Genomic DNA, 22,602 nt, shown 5'->3' with positions numbered 1-22,602 from the left:
CACCAGGGTCTAAACCCGTGACAGATGATCTCGGTGCCCTCCCAAACGTCGACTGGTGTTCAAGGCTGTTCGCGAGAGGATGCACGGCAAGGCTGGGTGCTGGTGACGGATGTGACACGCATGCACACATTTCAGGACGTTTTCACTTCACAGACAACTACTCTCTGGTGAGCGAGATGACTTTCTCCCCCCCCCCCCCGAATGATCTGTTGGGTACCCTTGTTTGTGTTTAGCTGAAAGTAAGTCAACCCCCCGATAAGCATCTGCTCTCTGTCTCTTTCCTCTCGTTTTGATTGATTTTGCCTGAGTAATTATTCATTTTGATTGCTTTGGAATTTATTCATTTATTTAACTCAGAAAATAAAAATTTCTTTTTATTCATTTATTTTATTATTAATAAATCATTTGTCGACTTCCAACCTGTCCGTGTTTGTCCTTTCCTTCCATTGGTCTCGCATTGTCTGAACCGAGATAGACTGGGAGGTAATTACCACAGATTTGACCAAAAATCGTCGGCACGCACCAGCGGTTAAAATGCTCGGCCGCCCTAATTAAAATCTAATCAAGATAATATCGGTGCTTTGCCGAGGGCGTGCTCCCCGCTCAGGTAACCACATGACCTCTCGTTAAATGGCATAATTAGACGGTGGACACTGGAACTCGTGGTTAACTGGGTGGCGTTCATGGTTTTAAGACAACCCACCGTGCCACAACGTTAATTGTGAGTGGTGGCCCTAGGTCCGGCTCTTCCAAGGACAACCGGGGATTAATCCCACTGAGTGACAAGCTGGTGTCTCGCTACCCTTGGCCGCAACAATATATATATATATATATATATATATATATATATATATATATATATATATATATATATATATATATATATATCAGGCATGGTGTACGGTGGAGCTCGCGAAGGCAGTTGGTGAAAAGGAGGTTTGGAAGAGGATAGAGAAGATTAAAGATGAGGATGAGGAGATTAAAGATTAGAGATGAGGAGATGAGGAGGTATGCGAGGTTGCTGCACCTGTATGGGCAGAAAAAGAAAGCAGTGAGGAGAGTTGTGGATAAGGCGAGGAATAATACGGAAGAGGAGGTGTACAACTAGTTGGAAGAGGATAATCGGGAGAAGATGATGTATAAATTTGCTCATGACAGGGATAAGGATGGTAAGGGTGTGAAAGAGGAATGGGGGCGGTGATTCAGGATGGTGGCACGAGGCTAGTGAGAGAGAGCGATGTGGGAAGGGTATTTCAAAGAGCTGTCCAACCGGGAAGGAAAGAACAGTGATCTGGAGCTGCCGTGTTTTGTAGAAGGGAAAGTGGAGTTGGTGAAGATCACAGAGAAGGAAGTGCAGACAGCATTGAAAAGGATGAAGAAGGGAAGAGTGCCAGGCATTATTAAGGTGCATACAGAGATAATAATAGCAGCAAAAGAAGTCGGAGTCAGTTGGGCGAAGATGCTGCTCGTATATATGAGAGGGGGTTGAATTCCGGAGGACTGGAGGACAGGTTCAATTGTGCCGATATGGAAGGGGAAGGGCAATGTTCAAGATCTGGGGAAGTACAGGGGCATTACACTCGCAAGTCATGTAATGAAGTTGCTGGAGAGGATTCTGGAGGGGAGGATAAGGAAGAGGGTGGAGATGGAGATCAGAGAAGAGCAGCAGGTGTTTAGAAAGGGTAGGGAGAGGACGGATAGGATGTTCATGCTGAGACAGCTGGTTGCGAAGAGGTTGGAGGTGTAAGGTGAGATGGCATTGAGATTTATAGACCTGGAGAAGGCCTATGACACTGTTTTGAGATAGATGGTGATCATGACACTGAGATGGATGGGAGTGCCAGGAGCAGAAGTGAAGTTGGTGGAAGGGATGTTCAAGGGAATGAAGGGAAGAGTCTTAGTTGGTCCTGGGATGTCTGAGGAGTTCAGGGTGAACCTTGGTTTGAGGCAGGGAAGTGCTCTCAGCCCACTCATGTTTATCATGGCAATGGAGCCAGTAAGCAAGAAGGTGAACTTGATGGGGTAGTATGGGGGGGGGGGATGTTGTATGCGGACGATCTGGCTGTTGTGGTGGAGAGTGGGCGGGAAATGCAGGAAGTACTGGGGGAGTGAAAGGAGGCTTGTGGGAAGCATGAGCAATGTCTAAAGGGTATTAAAAGGTCTAAAGGGCTTTAAAGATTAAAGAGTTCGAAATAACTTTCAAACCAAAAGAAAAGGGTCTAATGTTTTTTTTGTTTTGTATTTTTATCCAAAGTCAAGGCTAGTGGAGGAGCTATAACACAGAATAGATCAGGGTGTAACGTAACAAAAAGAACAGCAGGAGGAGAAGGGGAGAAATGCGAATAACAGGGTGTTGGGAGAAAATAGACTTTCTCACCAACTGTCTCAAATAGGTACAGTCATTAAAATTATTGGGTCTCACTTTCAGCCATGATCTCTCTTGGGCAAGCCACAGTTCAATGTTGGCCTCCAAAGTCAGACGCCAACTGGGCATCCTCCATGTGGTGCTACTTGAAGTGGGGGAAGGCAAGTATGCACCAGACAGAAATGACAAGGCACCACCAGGTTATAGAGGAGGGAGACAAGTTTGAAAGCTCATTTTTGAGATTGGGCAAATGTTGTTTTCTGGCTCTCCAGAGAGTAGACACTCTTGCTGCAGAGTCTTAGAGGGTGGCTTTTGAGCAAACGTGGGTGGAAAATTCACTGTGCATGGTGGCAGATAGTGCCTTAGTATTTGATTGGTGATTAGCAGCAAAATCAAAATATACTTGTGCAGATGCAATTGTTTAGTGTATATAATCATACTGTATTTTCCGTTGTTGTTTAAAAGCGTTTTTGATTTGGTTACCCCCTTGGAGTTTTGACCCCACGCACGAAGACAAAATTGGGTTAAGCAATTGATTCACTTCTGTCTGTCTTTCTGTCTGTCTGTCTATAAACCTCAGTTTATGATAGAGGAACAACTTAATTTCAATTGAATGCTGTATTTTGAACACAAATCAGAAAATAAATCAGAACATAAACCGGCAGTTTAGCAGTACTTTGGCTCTGATTACTTTTTCCTGATCGTGCAATGTGCAGAGAGGAGTGAGATAATATTTTTTTACTCTGTCTGCCTGTCAGGCAGTCAAACAAAATTGAAAATCATTCGAAACAGGAAACTTGCTGTTTTAAGGATGCTATAAATGCCACAAATAGACATGAATTACTCATCTAACATGTTAAATAATGTGGTGTAAGAGATGGTGCATGTAAAAGATGGTGCATAAACAGTGGTAGACTTCTGAAAACTTTTTTTCTACAACCTTTGAAATCTTTATTTTATTTCAATTTCGTTATATACTTGAACTGTGGAACACAAATCGCCTTCTTGCCACTTTTAAAATCCTTCCGTTTAGCAGTACTTCGACAAAATATTACGGCATTTTACATCATTACGACCAATCAAATTTCCGCTTGTCGACCCAACCCATATCCTTGTTTTTCAAGATAGCGTAGGGTAAGGTGTTCTATGAACTCTCTCATTTATACTTTCTTTGTGTGTTTTGTATTTTTATAATAAAAGATGAAACAGTCATTCTCTCCATCTCTCCCTCTCATTGCTTCCTGAGAAGGACCAGTTTGTGGTGATCAAACAGATCTCCCTCGTACTCAACGCCATCCTCTCGCTTCCGGCTCTGTGCCACACCAGCCTGCATGGGTCATGGTGTACCCAAAGACTACCTCAGGCCTGTTTTAAGTCCTCGCAAGTGTTCCCCTTTGTTTGAGTTTGAATCTGGTGTTGGTGGCACCATAGTGGGATATAGTGTCTTTGTATGACAAATGTGTGTCCTTCCCTACTTGTTGGTCTGTCGACCACCAGATCTGTTTCGTTATTGATAGTCTTGGCTCCCCGCTCCATATTCATTACTTTTACTAAAAGCATTTATTTACAAGGGAAGTCTTCCCGCCTTTTCCTTTTATGTGCACCCAGCCAACCACCAAATTTGATGTATTTATCATTTGCGAGGTGCGAGGGTCAAAAGGCCACTCGGCATGATTGAAGACTTCAGTGTGACCCATTGACACGACAATATCATACTGTTTCACATTTGACTTTAATCAAGGTGTGCACTGTAAGCTTTTAGGCAGTAAAGAAAAAGTCATAGCTCGGCGGTTCAGCATGTGGGGGAGGGGGGGGGTGGAGACCACAATTCTCTCAATGTAAATGTGTATTGCTGTAGTGCCACCTGGCGAAAGCCGATATTGCAAGTCACCATAAAATATGCAATAGACATCATAGATGTGGGGGGATTAATCTGTCTTGCTTGTGTAGGTAAATAAGTGAATAACGTGAACCAACTTTAAAAAAATCTTTACTACTTCCTCCTCTTTCACCAATACGCAACTTTCAAAATTACATAATCTACCCCAGAATGCTTGGCAAGGATGTGCAGAAACCCCGAGCAATGGAGGTCATCAGGGAAGCCGAATGTATATCGCGCATGCAAAATAAGGAATGTTACCTTAAATGGGTCACAAAGCTTCAAAAAGAACCCAAAAATACTTGGAAATGTACCGGCGAGAAAGTAGTGTGCCTCTGCACAATGAAAAACGTTAGAGAACTTTCTGAACTTGCTCAAAAAGGTGATAGCTTTCAACTCCTCACAGTGCAAACTCCCAAAGCTGCACAGGTAAATTCAATACCAAGAGGTTCGTAGATGGGTGCATTCTACCCAATCCTTCGACTGTCGCTACTTTTGAACCTTGCAGGATTACATCGTGTGAGCATGGCAGGCTTGGTGAATTATTTAATGGAGTCTGCAATCAAAAGTGATCATTCCCAATATTCAGGCAGACTTCTCAGAGGGAGGCACCGTATCTGGTTTGGTTGCTTCTTAATACCAATGGACAGGTCATATATGGGACTTGTCAATGTACAGTGTAAGTTTGCAATGATGATATTTACTATTAAATCATGTTTGGTAGGACTGAGGGTGAGAGTGGCAGCTATATAAGCTGGGAAGGTGGTTATATATATATATATATATATATATATATATATATATATATATATATATATATATATATATATATATATATATATATATTTTTTTTAAATCTGGTTCCAGGGCTACAAGGTAAATTATGGCAATTTTTTGTATCTCTTGGTCAAAGAAGAAGCGTCCATCCATGTGTGTATGTGTGTTAAATCCATTGCCACCACTCACTTGCACTACCAGGAACTGGAACGAGCTCGACACCTCTCATCGAAGGATATTTCTCACATTTCCTCTACTTCCGTGAGTCCGATTTGCATTTAGGAGCAGAACAACTATGGTTAACCATCATGAAGTTGCCACTCTTTCATCTAAATGGTGAAAAATGTGATTAAAAGATTATTTGAATCACATATTTTGTACCAGGAATGGCAGGTTAAACGTGCTCGGGGAGCAGAACTGAGTCACTGTAAACACACACATAGTGCATGTGCAATAGGCCTCAGCATTCACATGTCATTTTGAAAGTTTCGTATTGTGACAAAAATGCTCTTTTACTTCCTTTAAACGCCCAGGTTACATGATGTATCTCTAATCCCACTTTCCAATCCCCACTCAATCCTTGTTTATTTATCTCTGGATTTAAAACAACCGTTCATTCCATGTTACCCACAAATCTGCTTAAGGAAAGCATGACAATAAAATAAAAGGGGGAAAGTCATTAAACATGATGAATTGATGCTGTGAGGGTCACTCATTTACTCAGGTGATATATAAAAGGGTTATTTACTCATTGCATACTCAAACATGACAGAGTTGCTTGCCCATCACTCCCTCTTCCCCTGTATGCCCTTCACTCCCTCTTTATATCTGCTTCCAAATTCCCTTCTCTATCTCCTCCCTTCGCCCACCCGTTCTCCTTAACATACCCGTTCAGCAATTACAACTCCCAACCCCCACTTCTGTGGGTCCTATCCTCCACTCCTGCGCTCATCAAAATAAACCTCAACTCCCACGCACCCCAGCTGCTCCTCCCTCCACAACACAGTCATCCATATGGAATCAACACTGTATACAATTTCACATAAATGCAGTTCAAACAAAACAACACATATTTCAGATAATCTTAAAATTATCCGTGTTGAAGTACGTAGAGCCCTCAACCAACCGCGGATTTTCCAACTGTGGTTTAGAGTATCCACTCTTTATGATCTGTATAACATTTTGCCAACCACATACACAGCAACCTCACCCCCATTGCTGGTGAGGGATACCTGTATCTTGAAATGTATTGAGACATTAAAGAACAGTGGAGGAGAGGGACAAACACAAGTAAACATTACCTGTATGCAGATAAGAGCCCTGCTCTTTCCCTCTCTCCCTCTCTCTCTTCTTCCCTTCCTCTTCGCCTAACTTTTCTTTTCTCTTCCACTATCTCTCCACTTCTCTACCTCTCCCTCTGACACAATGAACTTGCACGTTCAGTTGTAATTTTCACTGAACTCCTCTAAACTATATGTATTAGTCAGGCTGAAAAACTGTACCCACTTGCTGAAATGCCGAGTACTTCCTCATTCCAAAGCAGTTCTCGAGCTGCAATTCGAGCCCTTTGTGCCACATTTTTCTATTTTAAGCGTTGAATGTAAGAGAAGAATATTTACGCAACTTCTGATTTCTTTTGGTGGATTTTGATCTCAAAGGTTTGTTGTTTAGAGAGGAGAGGGACTTACTTGTGGTTAAATATTAATTGAAAACATAAAACAAACACCTTATACTGTCTCACTTTTTCAAATAATCTTTGTGCTGATCAATAAGCTGCAGAGCAATGATTAAATTAATGGTAGTGATTAAACTGGGAGTCAAAATACCGAATCTATTTCACATGTACTGCCTCTCGCAGTGGCTGCTGAATCGAAAGATCAATATCATTTGAAGTAATTATACGACACTCGATGAGATACTGGTTAGAGTGTCCACTATGGGATTGGGATGTCAGCGGTTCAAACCTGACCCTGGCCGAGTCACACCAACAATTAAAACAGTATATGCTGTTTCCTTACTTGATGCTCAGCATATGAAAAAAAGATAGAGCTTGGCCAAATAACCAAAGGAAGCAAACATTGTACAGGATTGATGGGCCTAATGTCCTCCTCCTGTGTTGAAGTTATTTGTCATGGAACTCATTATTATTATCATTGGCAAATCTCCCACAAAAAGTGCAAACACAAGGCCTGTTGCTCTCTCAATGTGAACAGATTGGTAACTCGTGTTTTACAGATGGAAATCTCAACTCAAAAGGAAGCCAAAAGGTCCATACAAAATGTGGTCTCAGATCGTCTTATGACCAGTGATTGGATATGCCCTGTTCTGAACCACCGGTTTGATGCAACAGTAAAGGGTGACCGGTCTGGGCGCAACATGCAGCAACAGGAATTAAAAACCGGTGAGGATTGGATTGAGAAGATGGGATTGCATATTGTGACTAACAATACAGGTGTGGGCAAGCTTGGCTTTAGAGAAATTCCTGGTCACTCTTCCTGATCCAGAAGTTTGGGTCTATGTAGAACTACAAACCCCAGCAACTGCCAACAACACTGCCAAGTGTTCAACCAGGAACAACTTTTTTATGAAAGTCTGGTTGTGTTGTGGAGCATACAAGTCAGATGGTCTGCCGTGTGATGCCTCCTGAGGGGGAGGACCAGCCAGCAGAATAAGGTACTACCTGAATGCTAAGGGGGATAATCCATATATTGTCAGATTTAGGGGTACTCCCCCACTTGAATTTCCCAGTATGACATCTTTCCACTGAAAAATGCTGTTTATTTTGTATCCCTACGGCGGTTCTCAATCCAGTTTGACACTTTATAATTGACGAGCAGAGTACCCGCCCAATGGGTGATCTTGTTCCAAGCATGCAACAAGTTATTCTGATGCATACCTTTATTTGGGCCTTTTCTAGGCAACTGCCAGCTCTGTATAGGCAAAAAAACTCGGGTTATGTGCATGAAGCAAAAACATACCTTCTGACAATAAATTCACAACACCTTACTGCACTGGAAAACATGGGGACAGGAATACTGTACTGGAAATGGTAGACTTGTAATACCCTCCCTCACCTGGAGGCGGCTCTACATAATACATATTTACATAGAAAATTTGTGCCGCTTCCCCCCCTTCCCTTAAACCACCGGCAAATATAAAAACATCCCTATACATTAATTGAGGTCATGCCGATCATATGTAGCAAGTCTGGATGTAATCGGCCCAGAACTGTAGGAGGAGTAGCACGACAAACAAACACAAACACTGGTCCATGAATTATAGTAAGGATTCCACAAGCTAATTCGCATGATTCCAGCCACTCCAGCCATTTGATGAGATACCACAACAGCGTCTGATGTGGTATCATCATATGTCTTCTAGAAGTCATGGTATACTATATTATGTCCAATCCACTCCCTTCATCTCCTTCAAAGAATTACAACAAGTTTATTAAACAATATCCCTTTCATAAACCCATACTGCCATCTTTCTTTCCAATTCAAATTATGTAAATGGTTCTTCATGTGACCATGGTCTTCAAGTTATTCTCCAAGTTAAGCTTCTCATATGGTGACATAACTTTAGCTACTCTCCATTCATTTGGTATCTGCCCTTACTCTTGAGTTATTGAAGACACTGTATCAGTTTACATCTCACTTATTTTGTTTGCTACCGACCTTAGAGATGTTCATAGTCTGTCTTAATCTCTGCTATGTCTCTCCTCTACCTTGGGTGAATCTTCTCTGGCCTGTTGATTTATACAACTTAAATGCCTTCTGAGGGATTCTCAGACTATTCTTAACCTGTCTCTCTGCCTCTCGCTTTGCTTCTGACTAATAGCAAACGCAGTGAGCTTCATACTTAATGCGTGCACATGAGAGAATAGGAAACAACAACAACAACAACAACAACACAATAACCTGGCAATTTGGAATCCGTGTCGTTGGCTATGACCCTTTTGCTTCCGGTTTTTTGTCATGGGGAATGATGCATGCCGGGAGATAAAGGCATCGTCGGAGACATGAAAGACCCAAATATCAGACATGGTGTATATTTCCTCCACTGATTTTAATAAAGATATCTCCCGCATCATCAAATAATAATTTTTAATTGTGATCTACATTATTTGATCGCTAATCCCGAATCCAGGCCAAAGTAACCGGAAATTATATAGGTAAAGTCAGAAGAATTCTACGTTCACTTCCAGTATTTATTTTTACGTGAGACGTGGCTCTAAGAGAGCTCTGCGTTGTTGTTGTTGTTGTTGTTCTTCTTCTTCTTCTTCCTCCTCTTCCTCTTCCTCTTCCTCTTCCTCTTCCTCTTCCTCTTCTTCTTCTTCCTCCTCTTCCTCTTCCTCTTCCTCTTCCTCTTCCTCTTCCTCTTCCTCTTCCTCTTCCTCTTCCTCTTCCTCCTCCTCCTCTTCTTCTTCTTCTGAAGACAAAACCTTTAGGACTCGGCTCTTTTATATACAGGATCCGGATCTCCTTAAATACTAAGCACATGTACACATCCTCACATAGACGGTGCCTTTTGAGAGTGTCTATCATGAACTTTTAAATATATTCGGACATTTGCTTTTAAGTTTCGAAAAGTTCACGTTACTATTTAAAGATTATTTACAATACATTTAATGTATTGTAATTTCGTAAATATACTATTTTCTCGTCATGAACGACGATCGTCCATGAAGGCTCTTGCTATTGGTTCCGTCAAGGCACGTGACGAAATATCGGAAGTTGTTGTTGTTTTTTTTATTCTTCTTCTTCTTATTATTCTTGTTCTTCTTCTTCTGGTGAAGACAAAACCCTTAGGACGTGGCTCTTGGACCCATTTGTCCTTGTTTTAGATGAGATTCTGTTCTAGGCAGTGTAGTTGTTATGAAGGTAATGTTGAGGTAATATTAATTTTTTTAGATGATATCCTGTTCTAGGCGGTGTAGTTGTCGTTGTGAAGGTAATGTTGAGGAGAAAAATTTTTTTCAGATGAGATCCTGTTCTCGGCGGTGTAGTTGTTGTGAAGGTAATGTTGAGGTAATATTAATTTTTTCAGATGAGATCCTGTTCTTGGCGGTGTTGTTGTTGTGAAAGTAATGTTGAGGTAATATTAATTTTTTTAGATGACATCCTGTTCGAGGCGGTGTAGTTGTTGTGAAGGTAATGTTGAGGTAATATTAATTTTTTCAGATGATATCCTGTTCTTGGCGGTGCAGTTGTTGTGAAAGTAATGTTGAGGTAATATTAAAATTTTTTAGATGAGATCCTGTTCTCGGCGGTGTAGTTGTTGTGAAGGTAATGTTGAGGTAATATTAATTTTTTTCGATGAGATCCTGTTCTAGGCGGTGTAGTTGTCGTTGTGAAGGTAATGTTGAGGTAAAAAATAATTTTTAATCGTGATTTACATTATTTGATCGCTGATCCCGAATCCAGGCCGAAGTAACCGGAAATTGCAGCATCGTCTGCTATGCACCTGACTGACCTCAGATCTGTCAAAATCATCAGCTGTGCGGCTCTTACATGTTCCACAGTATAGTTTGCAAGTTTTCAGTTGTGAACAAGTTGTATGCACAAATGTCTGAAAATCATAGCAAAAAGTCTGTTTAATTTGATGTATTTAAGAAGCAAATGTAAGAAGAATTCTACGTTTGCTTCTAGGCTTTGCCTATTCCATATTATATTCTGCCTATTTCTCAAATGCAATTGCCCTTTCGATAGCCTTGCTAAATTCATGGCACATAACTTAAATTATGCTACTTATAGAAATGACAGAAAACAATCTCACAATCCTTTTATTTCAGTCAATTACTGACATCAATATATATATATATATATATATATATATATATATATATATATATATATATATATATATATATATGGATGTATGTGGGTGTGTGTGTGTATATTTGTATATGTATGGATGTATGTATGTATGTATGTATGTATGTATGTATGTATGTATGTATGTATGTATGTATGTATGTATGTATGTATGTATGTATGTATATATATATATATATATATATATATATATATATATATATATATATATATATATATATATATATATATATATATATATATATATATATATATATATATATATACCTGGTGTTGCCGCGGTGGTTAGGGCAGTGGCTTGGGATCCAAAAGGTCCTGAGTTCAAGCCCCGTTGGACCACTGAATTAATACACCAGGGGGTTGTTGACTCAGCCTGTCATCCTTTCGAGGTCGGCGAAATGAGTACCAGTGTACTGGGCTGGTGTATACCCCGGTTAAAATAGGTGTACCATATCCCTGTGTCGTAAGAGACGACCAGGGTTGCGTCAGGAAGGGCATCTGGCGTAAAACATGTGCCAAATCACTATGCGGATCATACGGATGATCCGCTGTGGCGACCCCTAGCGGGAGCAGCCGAAAGAAGAAGAAGATATATATGTTAGCAGGGTGTGCTTACACATTGTGTAAGCATACGAAACGTGCTTCACCATTGTCTTGGGTCGCTCACCTGCATTTGATTTTTCTCATTATTTATTTATTTTTTCTTTTCTTCACAATTTACCTTCACCCCTATCCTCTTTCTGAATGAAACACAAGCTTCCCAGCCCCGAGAAATACATATCGAGTAAAGAATCAGTTCCACATAAAAATATTAAAACAAAACACAACATCATGTGAATTCAGGAAAATTAAAACAAAACAAGTTAAAAAAAAAACAAATAAAACAAGGACAAATGTGTACAAGAGCCACGTTCTAAAGGTTTTGTCTTCACCAGAAGAAGAATATAAGTTGTCCGAAGGACTATTTTGAAGAATCTTGTTTTGGATGAAAGATTCATTACAGAAAGTCGAAACATCCGCATTTTTATCACAACAACAATAACAGCAACAACTTCCGATATTTCATCACGTACCTTGATGGAGCCAATAGCGAGACCCGTCATGGAGGCATGACGAGAAAATCGTGTATTTACGAAATTACAATACATTAAATGGAATAATCTTTAAATATTAACGTGAACTTTTCGAAACTTTAAAGCAAATGTCCAAATATATTTAAAAGTTCATGATAGACGCTCTCAAAAGGAACCCTCAATGCGAGGATGTGTACAGGTGTTTAGTATTTAAGGAGATCCGGATCCTGTATATAAAAGAGCCGAGTCCTAAAGGTTTTGTCTTCATCAGAAGAACAAGAACAAGAAGAAGAAAAAGAAGAAGAACAAGAAGAACAAGAAGAACAAGAAGAAGAAGAAGAAGAACAACAACAAGAACAAGAACAACAAGAACAACGCGGAGCTCTCTAAGAGCCAGCATTTGCTATGCGATAAGCGGCTAAAAACAGCACACAAGTGTACTGTTGATGAAAAATGAAAACTCAACTTGTTTGGGAGTACCCTGAAATAAAATGACACATTTCAGAGCAATGGAGGAAAGACAAACACACAGACATTTCCTAATGTAGCCATGCGCACTCTGCTCTTTTTTTTTTTCTTTCTTATTTTTTCCCTCTTCTCTTCTCTTCTCTTCTCTTCACTTCCCTTCTCCTCTCTCTCCCCCTACCTGCACATTTTGTGTGAAAACTTTGTGGGTATTAACACTATATGTCTATTCACCTCAAGCTGAAAGACAGGGAGGGCTAACGTGCTGAAACGCCAATCATTTCCTCATTCTAAAGCAGTGATATGCTACACTTTCTGTTTTTAAAGTGTTGAATACAAAAGGGAAGAATTAAACAACTTCTGTTTTCGTTGGTGCATTTTGATGCTGAAGATTTGTTCTTCAGAGAGGAGGGAAACTTCTTTGTGACAAAACAATACTTAAAAACATAAAACAAACTGAAACACTCAAGTTAAAGTATTTCCTTATCCTGTCGCTACCTTTTTACTTCTGCTACCGAAGGTGAATGAAAGTTATGTTTTAACCCCTGTCTGTCTGTTTGTTTGTTACTTGCAAAATCGAAGATTCTTCAAGTATATTGGTTGGTCGATTTTCTTATTCTACATGTCTGTCTGTCTATTTCTTTGTCTGATTCGGCAGCCATATTGGATTTACCCTAAAACCAATACAAATGTTCTTCTCCAGAACGGCTGGACAAATCGAGGAGAAACTTCATACAAATGTTCCCCAATCCATGGGTGTACAAGTTTGTAAAGGAATAATTGGTAGGTAACATAGTTTGGCAGCCATATTGGATTGAAGAAAAATATTGAATAAAATTTTCTCTGGAACCACTCAATCAATCGACATGGAACTTCACAATTATGATGTAGCAGTGAATACATGTTTTACGTTTCATCTTGATTGGACAGATGGTATGGCAGCCAGAACTATTTAATTTTTAGATTTGGGTTCTTTTTGTTTTGATTTTTTTTTTGGTTTTTTTTGAATAAGGTTCACTTGGCTGTGCTGGATGGGTTTGAAATGCAAATCCTATCCAGGTTCCTCCTGATGATTTCATCTTTGCATTTTGCTTGTTTGGGTTCCTTCTGATTACTCCAATGCCAGACTGTACCAACTTGGTCTTCCATTTGATTTGAATTCATTTTAATCCCATTGTAAATTAAACTGAATAATGAATAATAATATAAAAGACGTCATGGGTCATGTTCAGGTATCCGATCAAAGCGGGGTTGCATCAAAGCGGGACGTCTTGGTACCCGGTCATCACTGCCAGCAGTAAAAAGTGGTAGTAGGGTTATGTCTCTTATTAATAAGGTAACACACCAGAACACAAAACACACCACACAAAACAAGTCCTGGCGAGGGCCTGCAATATCTGATTGATCTTTTTCTTGTTAGCCTCGTCGAAGGAGAGGGTATTGCATTTGGGTCCGTTTGTTTGTCTGTTTGTTTGTTTCTTTGTCTGCACAGAACTTTCGTGTTTTTATCCGCAACTGGGTGTCGGATTGAGACGAAATTATCAACGTTGGTGCGACTACTCATGTAGAATTTTTTAATGATAATTATGATGTCATATGGCACGTGGTGTGGTCGCCATATTGGAATAATGGAAAAACTTTGGAACTCTGTATCTCTGAAACCGCACCAAGGAAAAAATTGAAACTTGGCACATAGCAAGTATTCTTCAAGGGATATGAGTGGATTTTTTATGATGTCATAGGTGTTTTCGTTCTGACATCATAATTACATATGTAGAATGCTACATCCAATCATTATTAAAAAAAATTTGACGGTCATCTCGGATAAAATGGTACACAGAAAAAAAATTGATGACGTCATTGGTCATATGATTCGGTAGACATATTGTTTTTTTTTTAAACCTTGAAATATCTTCTTCTCTGAAGTGGTTGAACAGATTGAGGTGAAACTTTACACATATGACTGCCCATCCATAAGGAACAAAAGGTTCAAACATATGATGTCATAGGTCACATAGTTTGGCAGCCATATTGGATTTATCCTAAAACCTATAAAATACACCACTCAAAAGAAGTCCTGGCAAGGGTCTGCAATCTCTGATTGTTCTTTTTCTTGTTTGTTTGTTTGTCAGCACAGAACTTTTGTGTTTTTCTTCGCAACTGCTTGTGGGATTGAGATGAAATTTTCACCATTGATGCGACTTCTCATGCAGAATATTTTGATGATAATTATGACATCATCGGTCACGTGATGTGTCAGTCATATTGGAAAAATGGAAAAACTTTGGACCTCTGTATCTCTGAAACTGTACCAAGGAAAACATTGAAACTTGGCACACGGTAAGTACTCCTCATGGGGAACAAGTGTGATTTTTATAACATCATAATTGCATATGTGAAGCGCTACATCCACAGTATGAAAATTTTTGAGGGTCATCTCGGGATAAAATAGTCCACAAATAATTTTTTTGATTACATAATCGGTCACATGATTTTGCAATCATATTGTTTAAAAATAAATAAATAAAACCTTCAAAAATGTTCTCTGAAATGGCTGAACAGATCGAGACAAAACTTTACACATATGACCACCTATCCTTGAGGAACAAATGGTTCATAATAAGATGTCATAGGTCACATGGTTTGGCAGCCATGTTGGATTTACCCAGAAAACATAAAAATCATCTTCTCCAGACCAGTTGGACAGATCAAGGGGAAACCACACAAATTGTCCCCACGGCATGCGTGTACAAGTTTGTGAGGGAATAATTGATGTCACATGGTTTGGCAGCCATATTGGATTTAAGAAAAATATTAAATGTTTTCTCTGGAACTACTTAATCAATTGACGTGAAACTTGACAATTATGATCTTGTAGTGAATGCATGTTTTAAGTTTCATCTTGATTGGACAGATGGTCTGGCATCCATAATTATTTGATTTTTTGATCTGGGTTCTCTTTTTTTATTTTTGAATAAGGTGACTTGGCTGTGCCTGGATGGGTTTGGGGGTCGAGGAGTAGCAGCTGAAATGTGAATCCTATCCAGGTTCATCTGATGACTTCATCTTTGCTTTTTGCTTGTTTGGGTTCCTTCTGATTACTCCAATGCAGGACTGCACCTATTAGCTCGTCCATTTGATTTGAATTGAATTTATTTTAATCCAATTCTGAATTCATAATAAGAATAAAAAAACGTCAAGGGTCAGGGTCAGGTTGAATTGATCAGGGTCAGGTTAAATTGAATTTATTTTACTCCAATTCTGAATTGCATAATAATAATAAAAAACGTCAAGGGTCAGGATCAGGTGTCCGATCAAAGCAGGGTTGCATCTTAGTGGGACGTCTTGGTGCATGGTCATCACTGCCAGCAGTTATAAAGTAACAGTTCTAATAGTATGTCTCTTCTTAATGATGTAACACACCAGTGCATAAACGCCACACAAAACAAGTCCTGGTGAGGGTCTGCAGTCTTTGATTGCTGTTTTTCTTGTTTTGGTTTGTTTTTCATTCGGATGGGAATTTTTTTTGGTGGGGGGGGCGGGGGTAGTGTCTGGGAGAGGTCAGTTGGGTAAGAGTTGCTTCCATTAGGAGCCCAAGTAAGTATGGGTGGAGCGAAGAAGAACGAAAGCACAATGGCACTAATATGGCTCAAAATGGCATTGCACATCTTTAACACGACAAAGTCTCAATCTCAGCTTGTACCTGGAAATCCAGGTGGTTGGGTGGGGGGTGAGGGGGGAGGGTGGATGGGGTGGTTAAACGAGCCTGTAGTTTTATTTTAATTTGCTATATGAATAAACCTCCCCAAACTTAATTGTGTGGTGGGTGCATGGCTTGTAGTGAGTGCGTCGCTCCATTTGAGACGTTTTACGATTTTTACCACATATACCACAATGAGGGCTGACAGGATACCCTAGACTTCTCGATGTATGCACACTTACCTCCAAGCCATCTAGCCCATAGTTTTCAATCATGACTTAGCTATAATCTGTTGTCTTGGTGTTTCACAGGCAGGGCGATTCATCAATGTGTGTGCTGACCCTTGAATGGACATTAAACCGGTGTCCTGTCTGCGGCATTAGCTGGTGGACATTAAAGATCCCACGGTGTCCATCATGAAGAGTAGGCGAGCTATCACTGGCACCTTGAACAAATTCCATCCCGATAACTACTGCTGGGAAGGCAACGGCAAACCACCTATCATAACCCTTGCCAATAAACTGCTTCGGCAGTACTGGACCTGCCTTTGGCAGAACACCAGGGGTGTTCAGTTCCCAAGTTTATTGTAGAGCGCTCGCCAAGTAGCTTAAGCACTCAAGCAAACAATCCATCGAAACGGTTGATAAGGAACGGCTGGCTTGGCAAGGGCTATAGTAGCTGCTTGGTAACTTAACACTGCCAAATCGAATCGAGTAATGCACAACACCACAATCGACCGTACTTAGATCACACAACTCAAATTGCTGTGACGTGATATTTTATCAAAAAATAATTCCAGAAGCATGACTCACGAGTCTCGAGGTCAAATTCTCTTGACCAGATTGTTTTTTTATTGAGATAAAATATCACCTCAATGATTCAGCATTATTGGGTGGTCACTAGACTATTGGGTGGTCGCTAGACTACCGTTATTCTCAGGTTTTCTGTCTTTCTGTATGTCTGTCTGTTTGTTTGTATGTAATGGACAGCTCTGGAGGCCAGAGGAGTCAACCAATTTTGATCAAACTTGACAGGTAGGACAGGTAGTTCATACCAGGATCTAGTTGTATGCTTTTGAGCACTGTTGCTATGGACGCCACCGTTGCCTAGCAACGGGACTTTGAAATTTTTGAAAAAAAATCCGAAAAATATTTTTTATGCGCACTATAATCAACCTCTTTGTCAAAAAATTTCAGCCCGATCCGTCAAAAACTGTATGACTAGTATGCAATTATATAGCGACCACCCATGTCGCCTACCGGCTTGTCGCTATGTCACAAGACTGCTTGTCGTTGTATTAACCAGATTTTGCGGATGAAGTCATATTGAGGTATATCTAATCATACAGTTTTATCTTTATAAGTTACTCCCTTCTTGTTATTTAGAAAAATATATATCACTAATTGGGATCCAAAAGTGCAATGATAACACAGTACAACGTCAGGCATAACAAGTACAACATCCATTCCAATCGAAGATTTTCGAAATCTTACCTCCCAAAGGAAAGGGGAAGAGACCGTTGGGTTGACGGGAAGTTGTCACTGATTTTCATATCAAAAGCGGAAGCCAAAGACGTTCTTCACTCGAGTGTTTTCTGTGGAGCGTTGGTTGCTTGGCTGTAAATTCGTCACTTTCAACTCGTTTCTGAATGAACAGGATGAAAAATACGTGTCACTGAAAAACAAATCTGCACGCAGTGTGGCAATTCACTGCAACAAAGATTCAGCAGTTTGACTTTGCTGCGCATAAATGAGACTTCAGCTTGCCATCCGAAATTATGTGCCAAAATGTATTTTCAATCTCCACAAGACTGCTGCTGTCTGTCACCCAGTACTAATTAAAGATGGGGAAATTCCCACCACGATGTCGTCGACTTCAGGCGCAATCAACACGGAAATGGGTGCTTTCTCATAAATGATGATTCACCACGACAATTCAAGCGTTCACTTATTTATTTATTTATTTTCTGTACAGAGTCGAGTCTCGTGGAAAAGTTAGAACACTGAACGGATCAGGCGCCAACAAAACAAAAGGAACAGTAGAAAGAGGAGGAGGAGGCACAACAACAGCAGAGTTGAAGAACAAAATAGAGCAAGACTTGGACAAACGATGGGTGTGGGGGGAAGGGAGGACACGTGCAATGAACAAGATGGATGCAGAAGCAAACTCTCAAGAAAGAAAAACTGGACATTTGGAAAAGGTGGTGGGTGGGGGAGTGCATAGGGTAAGAAAAGATCAAGGTTTGGGATGGGAGATAATCTGAGATGGTGGTGAACAGCTATCTTGAAGTAAGCAATCTGAGATATGCCATGCAACTGAGCTTGCGAAAGAACAATTCAACTTCAGGAGGCAAAGTGAAACAAACTGGAAAAGCATGTGACAAGTATTTGGTGACAGGATGTTAACTGCAATGTTCAGACTGGTAGATGTGTCCATTGAATGAAATGCAGTGAATTATCTGCCAATTTCTAAAAGTGGATGACAGTAAGGTAAATGAGGCTGAACAGCAAGTACAGCACCCAGACAGAGAAAAAAGGTATAATGCAACGCCATTGAGCCACTTGGTGAGCTATGACAGAGTTGTGCAGTGAAAATGAGGTGAAAGGGGAAAGAAAGTGGGAAAAGATATTCAAGTGAAAATCAACTTCTAGTGATGTCAGGAAAATACTGTCAACTTTGGTTAAGAAGGACCCCGTATTTATTACCATCCAAAATAGTCCCTCATATAAGATGTAAAATATGTCGAAATGTCTCTAAAAGTCAAGTCCCTGAAAACCGAAATTGACTGTAATTTTGTTTTTTGTATTATCACTGCACATTACGGTTATTCAACACTGGTAATTATTTACTCTTGAAAGGATCATGCAACGCATTATAATTAAATGGATACTCTATATGGCTGTGTCAAACGAAATTATATATTCATTAAATTTATGCGTATATCGCTTATTGATAATGCAGAAATTTTCTGAATATGTGCTACTAATTGTTTCTTTGTCAAAATGTGTCTTGTGTCTAGCTGTACATACAAGTAAGCACATTTACATTACTAGTGCGTGCCCGTACGTGCGTGGCCGTACGTGCAAAAAAAAATAAAAAATAAAAAAAAAACTTTCAAACCGTTTTCCAGAAACAACAACCGCACAGGCCGCTCCTTCGCTCTCGCGTGCCCGTACGTGCGTGCCCGTACGTGTGTGGCTGTACGAGCAAAAACAAAATAAAAATAAACCAATGTCACCCGCAGGGTGACCCGTATCTTGCCAAAAGGTGACCACGTGTGACTTGTTTAAGGTCACACTGAGGTGAACAGAGCTGCTATCCACCAGGAGCGACCCCTTGAGGAATATCTGCCTACGAGAGATTCCGATGAGAATCGTTCTACAGAGTAACCATGAAAAATATGCTTTTGCCTCATAACGTCACCAAATGATGTCATAATGTCTCAAGCTTGACATATCTAGAAAGCACTCATCGAGGTGTTCAATTTGAGGTACTACACGATATGGTTCCTAAAACTTGAAAATTTGACCTTGGGGTCAAATATGTTTGACCTTAGGCGCTAACCATGAAGGTCAAGGCCAATTGCCACCAAAAATTAATCAGCTGAGCGCCAGACCATGAACTATATTCCTATGAAGTTTTAAGACGATCCGCTCAAAATTACTCAAAAAAATAAGGGTTTAGTCGACTCCCCTGATTTGCGACAATGTGACCTTGACCTTTGACCTTGACCTTCAAAATTTTGTGCACTGAAAGGGACCTCTATAGGCCTCTCATATGCGAAGTTACAAAAATTTCCAATGATAACTGTGCTCTGCAGAATTTTTTATACGTGATTATAGACAAACAAACAAACAAACAAACAAAAAAAACAAAAGAAAAACATACAAGCTGACTAACATATCTTGCAAAAACTTCGTTTTGGCAAGATAAAAAAAACTTTCAAACAGTGTGCCAGAAACAACAACGACACAGGCCGTTCCTTCGCTCTCGCGTGCCCATACGTGCGTGCCCGTACGTGGGTGGCCGTATGAGCAAAAACAAAAAAAACTTTCAAACAGTGTGCCAGAAACAACAACTACACAGGCCGTTCCTTCGCTCTCGCGTGCCCATACGTGCGTGCCCGTACGTGGGTGGCCATACGAGCAAAAACAAAAAAAACTTTCAAACAGTGTGCCAGAAACAACAACCACACAGGCCGTTCCTTCGCTCTCGCGTGCCCATACGTGCGTGCCCATACGTGGGTGGCCGTATGAGCAAAAACAAAAAAAACTTTCAAACAGTGTGCCAGAAACAACAACCACACAGGCCGTTCCTTTGCTCTCGCGTGCCCGTACGTGCGTGGCCGTATGTGCAAAAAAACAAACAAACAAAAAAAACAACTTTCAAACAACCACACAGGCCGTTCCTTAGCTCTCGTAAATTATGACTGGATTGGGGCATTGTGTTTATCTATAAATGCGAATAAGAAATCGAGAAATTATTAGAATACAGTAAGTCATAACTATCTGGAAGTCCGTACTTTGTAACCCGTAATGGGGAACGCACTCTAACTTGGCCATAACTTGGGAACCACTTGTCCGATTTCTTTCAAACTTTTTGAAAGGCAAACAAACAGAGATTGCTGGCATTATAGACAGATAGAAGATAGATCCTGTGGGTGCAAAACGCCAAGCAACGTGTCCTGTCACTGGTAACTGAGGATCTCTTCCCCAATGGCCACTCCTACGCAGCAACGTGTCCTGTCATTGGTAACTAAATGGTGCCCTTTCCCCATCGGCCACGCCTACGCAGCAACGTGTCCTGTCATTGGTAACTAAGGCGCCCTTTCCCCATCGGCCACGCCTACGCAGCAACGCGTCCTGTCATTGGTTTGGTAAATAAATGGCCATAACTTAGGAACCACTTGTCCGATTAATATCAAACCTTGAAAAGGCACATACTCAGGTCCCCAGCAATATACCTGGCAAGTTTCAATTAGATCGGACCAGTGGTTGTCGAGAAACAGTGGTCACAGACACACACGCAGAGATTGGTGGAATTATAGAGATGTCTGTCGACATATAAAACACAAGGATACAAGTGAAAAAAACACCACTAGCAAAAAATATTCATTAATATGACCCATGAATCATGTAAATGGATGGATCAAAGAAAACAAAACCTGAGAAACAAGCAAAAAAATCCAAATTGAGTAATAAGCAAGAGGAGGAACCTGCGGAGTATATCTAGTTTACTTTTGGTTGGAAGTACCTGCTTTTTTAAAATGTATTTTTTTTTTAAATGGAAGTGCCTGCTTCTTCTTCTTCCACTTACATCTCCCACCTGTGAATGGAGAGAATAGCCAATCAGCTCTCACCTAGTCAACTAAACCCAGGTGGCTTGGATTATATCAACAAATTAACACCTCCCATGCTTCTCTCGCCGAAACTGCTGTGTAAAGCAACCAAGAAGGCCTTCACAAGGTAAGTGCGATGCTTTATCAAACAATTCCCAGAGTTCCTCCACAACTATAAAGACGTTCACACAAAGTACACACATGAGAATCCCAAAACTACTCACCGCCTCAGCAACTGCACCGGTTATTATCTGGACCGCCTTTTTTGGCGAATCGTCAGCGATAGCACAGACAGCAATGCATACCAATGAGACTCCCAAGCATGCACCATGGGCAAATGTTCAAAGCAGTCAATATATAAACAATAAAGACCCACCCACATATTTCACCTGTGAATGGAGGGAATAGCCAATAAGCTCTCACCGAATCAACTAAACCCTGGTGGCTTGGATTATATAAATAAATGAACACCTCCCATGCTCCTCTAGCAAAAACTGCTGCAGAGAGCAACCAAGAAGGCCTATTACACAAGGTATGCAACTAAGAATGCCAACACAAGGTAACCTACAAGGTCTTTATAGCTGTGGACGAACTCCAGGAAGGGCTTGATACAGCATAGCCTTACCTTGTGTAGGCCTTGGTTGCTTTTTGCTGCAGTTCCGGCTCGAGGAACATAAGAGGTGTGTATATATATATATATATATATATATATATATATATATATATATATATATATATATATATATATATATATATATATATATATATATATATATATATATATATATATATATATATATATATATATATGTATATATATATATATATATATATATATATATATATATATATATATATATATATATATATATATATATATATATATATATATATATATATATATATATATATATGTATATATATATGTATATATATATATATATATATATATATATATATATATATATGTATATATATATATATATATATATATATATATATATATATATGTATATATATATATATATATATATATATATATATATATATATATATATATATATATATATATATATATATATATATATATATATATATATATATATATATATATATATATATATATATATATATATATATATATATATATATATATATATATATATAT

General features: G+C 39.6%; 1 protein-coding gene across 4 annotated transcripts in view; it reads right to left on the bottom strand.

Moving 5' to 3' along the window:
* LOC147024700 (uncharacterized) overlaps positions 1–22,602 on the bottom strand; it is a 60,878-nt gene that overhangs the window by 29,522 nt on the left and 8,754 nt on the right. The window contains exons 1-2 of one of the 4 annotated variants that reach the window (XM_085884853.1): positions 21,659–21,674; positions 17,590–17,740 (exon numbers count right to left, since the gene is read on the bottom strand). In XM_085884853.1, the coding sequence (XP_085740979.1) occupies positions 17,590–17,648 (59 nt within the window). In that variant the 5' untranslated portion in view covers positions 17,649–17,740; positions 21,659–21,674. Of the gene's footprint in view, positions 1–6,322; positions 6,552–7,917; positions 7,938–17,589; positions 17,741–21,658; positions 21,675–22,602 lie in introns of those variants that run through there. The other 3 variants (XM_085884852.1, XM_085884855.1, XM_085884854.1) reach the window with 3 other exon arrangements.

This window comes from Eptatretus burgeri, chromosome 6 (assembly GCF_056783735.1).
Source record: "Eptatretus burgeri isolate ZD-2024b chromosome 6, Ebu_testis_v1, whole genome shotgun sequence".
Taxonomy (NCBI): Eukaryota; Metazoa; Chordata; class Myxini; order Myxiniformes; family Myxinidae; genus Eptatretus; species Eptatretus burgeri.
This window is presented reverse-complemented; position numbering and strand designations above follow the sequence as displayed.